Source organism: Lolium perenne, chromosome 1 (genome assembly GCF_019359855.2).
Source record: "Lolium perenne isolate Kyuss_39 chromosome 1, Kyuss_2.0, whole genome shotgun sequence".
Taxonomy (NCBI): Eukaryota; Viridiplantae; Streptophyta; class Magnoliopsida; order Poales; family Poaceae; genus Lolium; species Lolium perenne.
Window position 1 is genome coordinate 184,180,186 of NC_067244.2, and position 4,266 is coordinate 184,184,451.

Consider the following 4,266-nt stretch of genomic DNA (forward strand, 5'->3'; position numbering starts at 1 on the left):
AAAACAGTAGGAAGGAAACATTGTGATTCGCTCGAATCTGCATGTCTGAAATAGTTTTGCAACTCTAGGGGAGAGTGCATACCCAGTTAACGTTGCTAGAGTGCATTTCGGTTGGATGTTGTAGAGTTTTCCTGTTAATCTGGTAGTTGCCCTCATGATTGAAACATGGAACTGCTTTGAACTTTTTTGGACCTACTCTTAATCTCCAGGCCAAGGGATCCTGCGCAGTCCCGGATGAGCGGCCTTCGTTAGTAAATTTGGTGAAGTGGACCATTCTCTGCATGTCTGAAGGTTTCTTTGAATCAACATTCCAGGGGATTACTAAGATGGTATATCGGCCGTTAAATTTGGTGCAGTGGACCAGTCTCTGGCATGTGTAAATTGTGCTGGCGAGAGGTGGAAGACGACTGCGACATGGCTATGGGGCTTTGGCTGTTTGGCATAGGAGCTTGATGTGCTATGGGTTTCTGCCGATCAATGGAGATCTTGGTTGAGTACAGAATGGAGCATTTGGAAGCGGGGAACGGACCGAACTATGGGCACCTCGAGTGATCATCATGCTCCTCTCCACTCCTTAAAAAGGCAGCGACTGTGAAAAAATGGCCATTTCTTTCCGTCAGTAAACCTGCAGCTGGTCCACCGATTAATGGTCGTCTGCTGCGGGCGTGTGCAGCCGTGCAACAGATCTTGTCTGCTCTGGACCAGCTTCTCTCTCATGAGGGAATATCTAGTGTTGAAGTGAATACTTTATGTGGTCCTTCTTCTTGCACAAATCTTGCGCTGCCGTCGGCCGTAGATGCGCCAGGTTCACATGCCGCTGGGTTCAACACCGAGTTTTCCTCTCTCCATAGTACTATGTGACAATGGGGACACCTTCCATATTCCCTTGGAGAGAGAGGGAGAGGGAGAGAGAGAGAGAGAGAGAGGGGAGGGAGAGAGAGAGAGAGAGAGAGAGAGAGAGAGAGAGAGAGAGAGAGAGAGAGAGAGAGAGAGCAAACGATGAGGCACAGATCTAAGAGTGATAGCATGCAACGGAAAGAAACGTGAACACTGAGACGTGACAAGGTATGATTGCCATATACTAGTGGTAATCATGCATGCATATTGTACAAACGATCTGGAAGGAACATAACAGACAGTAAGAGTTGTGAACGAGCTATATACATAGGCTATTGCTCCGGGGGCCCCCCCCCCCCCCCCCCCCCCCTCTAAGCTTTGTTCTATTTAGACGGCTAGGATCTGCTGATACCCCTTCGTGGGTTGATTTAACATGTGTGTTTGGTTCATGGGCAAACATGTACGGGATGAGATGGGATAAAATATGTTTAATTAACGATTAATAGAAATATATAAATATGCCATTAACACACCGGTTAATATGTAATTAACGGGTCCTTTTCCCTTTGTGGTGGAGGCCGGACCTAGCAGGCGGCCGCCTACCCGTGCCTAGCAAGGTCACTACCCGCACATACTTAGCGAGGCCGTTTCTTCGACTGGGTGTGGCGCAGACGTAGCAAGCTCGTTGATCGCCACGCCATGGAGGCCGCCGCCGCCGAGCTAGGGAGCCACGTGAAAATCAAGCCCGCCGCTTACCGCGCCCTGGAGGCCACTGATGTCGAGCTGGGGAGCCACGCGAAAAAGCAAGCCCACCGCTCGCCGTGACATGGTGGCCGCCGCTGAGCTGGGGAGCCACACATACGACGGTGGCAGGTGTCGGAGTCGCGTCGACGGCCATGAATTCTTAGGCGGCTAGTGAGATTAGTCATGAAATTCACGGATCATATGGTCCAGCCTTTCTCAGAAATATTCGGCTTTTGGGATGGGATCATCCATATTTTCTGGTCACAAACCAAACGCACGTTTACCACCTGAACGTCGTTCACCAGGGGGGACACCGGAGCACAGCCCATATACATACCCTTCGCAGACCGATGATATGACCAAAAATCTGAGTTGACAGGGATAATAATCCGACCGATAATGTGAAAATTAATCTAGCTAAGCAACGGCAGCTAACGCTAAACCTAGCTATAGACATGGCATTTAATTGCCACAGCTAGCATGCGTGCACCCGTGCAGTTAGTATTGATGACATATTAACAATTTCATCTTTGCATAAATTGCAGGAACAAAGAGCATGGAGAGTAGCTAGTAGCTACCCACCCGCTTGGTGGAACTTCTCTTTCTCAATGGGTTCTTGAGAAGAACAATGTTCGATATTGGATATATTCAACTGTTATATTTATTTGCAACAACGCCAGTGGAAGAAGAGCACCTGCACAAGCTACAGTTTTGATCCTAGTATACATGGGGCATATATACCTTACTTCAGTTGAGCACTTAAAATGCGCATACATTATACATAGTTACATACACAAGATATAGGCACGGCATGCGCAATGCATGGTACCAGCCGATGTACGGAAAGAAGGTCAAGCATAGCAAGTACTAAAATCACCCTACTGTACAAAATATACGTTCAGAAATAAATTTTATTACATGTACTTCTTACACATATCATGGAGTGTTATATCTGAATCATGTACGTACGTCGCTAGCTGGTTAATGCCTAAGATCAGCGCTGTCTTTTATGTAGGCGAGTTAATCGGTTAATCAGAACCTTCGACGTTAGTCCAGCACTACAGCTTGTGCAGGGTTTTTCTTCTATGATTATTTCGCTGAAGTTTTTTTTTTTTTTTTGAGCAACCGGCAGGAGCACTGCCTTTTCATATAAGCAAGAGGAAAACCAAAACTGTACAAAGATGACATGTTTAGATTGAGGTGTAAAACATGCCAGAAACCACCAGGGTAAAAACAAAAACACAGCTGCCTAGTCAGGCTCAGCTGGGATGGCTACTCTAACAGACGCGAAAGAACGCTGACTTTGCGCAATATCTGGTGAGGCGAAGGCCTATGAAGATGCGTCTGTTTCTTTCTTTTCCAGGCGTTCCAGATCACATAGAGTAACCGGCCACTGAGACGGCGCCTTTCCGAGATCGACTTGCCTTCGATGATGTTGTCCCACCGGTCGTTGATGGACATGAAAGTCTGGCCGTGTGATGCCGGGTTATCGTCGTCATCATGGTGGACGGTGTTCCAGATAGCTGTGGTAAAAGGGCAGTCCTTGCAGAGGTGGGAAGCCGTCTCATGGGCAGACAAACACAGAGGATAGACGGGGTCATGTGGTCACCACCGAATGGCGAGCCTGTCAGCGGTGAGAAGCTTAGCATGGAAGGCGAGCCATGCAAAGATCATGCATTTTGGTTCAGCGTGTGCAAGCCAAATCTTGGCGGCGTCGAACTTGGATAAACTGCCCAGGAACTGAAGGTGGTATGCGGAACCCGCTGAGTAAATCCCCTGCGAGCTCGTAGTCCAAGCAATGGTGTCAGGCGTATCCGGGTTTAGGTGGGTGGATGCCACGAGATTCCAGATATCCAGGAATTGCGCCAGTTGTACCAGCGTGCTGAGGCCAGCAATGGAGCGGATCCAGTTGTCGTCGAGGAATTCTTTGGCGACGGATCTCGATTTTCTGGTGGCCACCTTAAAAAGATCAGGAGCCCACACGCGGAGAGGCCCACGTTCAGACCATGAGTCGAACCAGAAGGAAGTAAGCTCCCCATTTCCGATGGTGATCTTCGTTGCCGCCCTGAAGAGGTCCATGTCAATGTCGTCATAGGGTAGCTTGGAGCCCACCCAGGGTCGTTGAGGGTAAGTCCACCGAAGCCAGGGCCAACGCAGCCTCAGGGTGCGGCCCGTACGTTCGAGGTCCGGCATGCCGAGACCTCCCAACTCTTTTGGCCTGCACATTGTCTTCCAATTTACCAGCGCGTGCCCCCCAGAGGCATGATCGGCATCATCTCCCGCCCAGATGAAGTTTCTCGCAATCTTGTTTATCTTGTCGCGGGCCCATTCGCTGAAGTTTAGAAGATACTTAAGATGCAAAAGATGGAGCTATTTGTTTTATCAACGACCTATGTTGCTCGTGTGTGTTTGATTTGTGTGATCTGATATACTTTTACTTGTTTATCACTGAAGTTGGGTCGTTTATTATGAATATATAACAAAATCAGGTTGACAATAGATTAAAAAATTTAGCAAGCGTTCTTATAAAACAAATCCCCACAAAAGTCTATCGTATTTATTAGTATAGATTTGGTCTTTACGATTTCAAAAATTAATCAATATTACTCTACCTATAGATATGTATATTCATCCATGACCTATTTAATGCATATTCTGTTCATATTTTTCTAGTGTTGAAACTGC

General features: G+C 47.6%; 1 protein-coding gene across 1 annotated transcript; it reads right to left on the reverse strand.

Annotated features, from left to right (window-relative positions):
• Positions 1–3,186: 3,186 nt before the first annotated feature.
• Positions 3,187–3,774, reverse strand: LOC127335545 (uncharacterized). Its single transcript, XM_051362233.1, has one exon. It carries the CDS (start codon positions 3,772–3,774, stop codon positions 3,187–3,189), a length of 588 nt encoding a protein of 195 aa, XP_051218193.1.
• Positions 3,775–4,266: the final 492 nt, after the last annotated feature.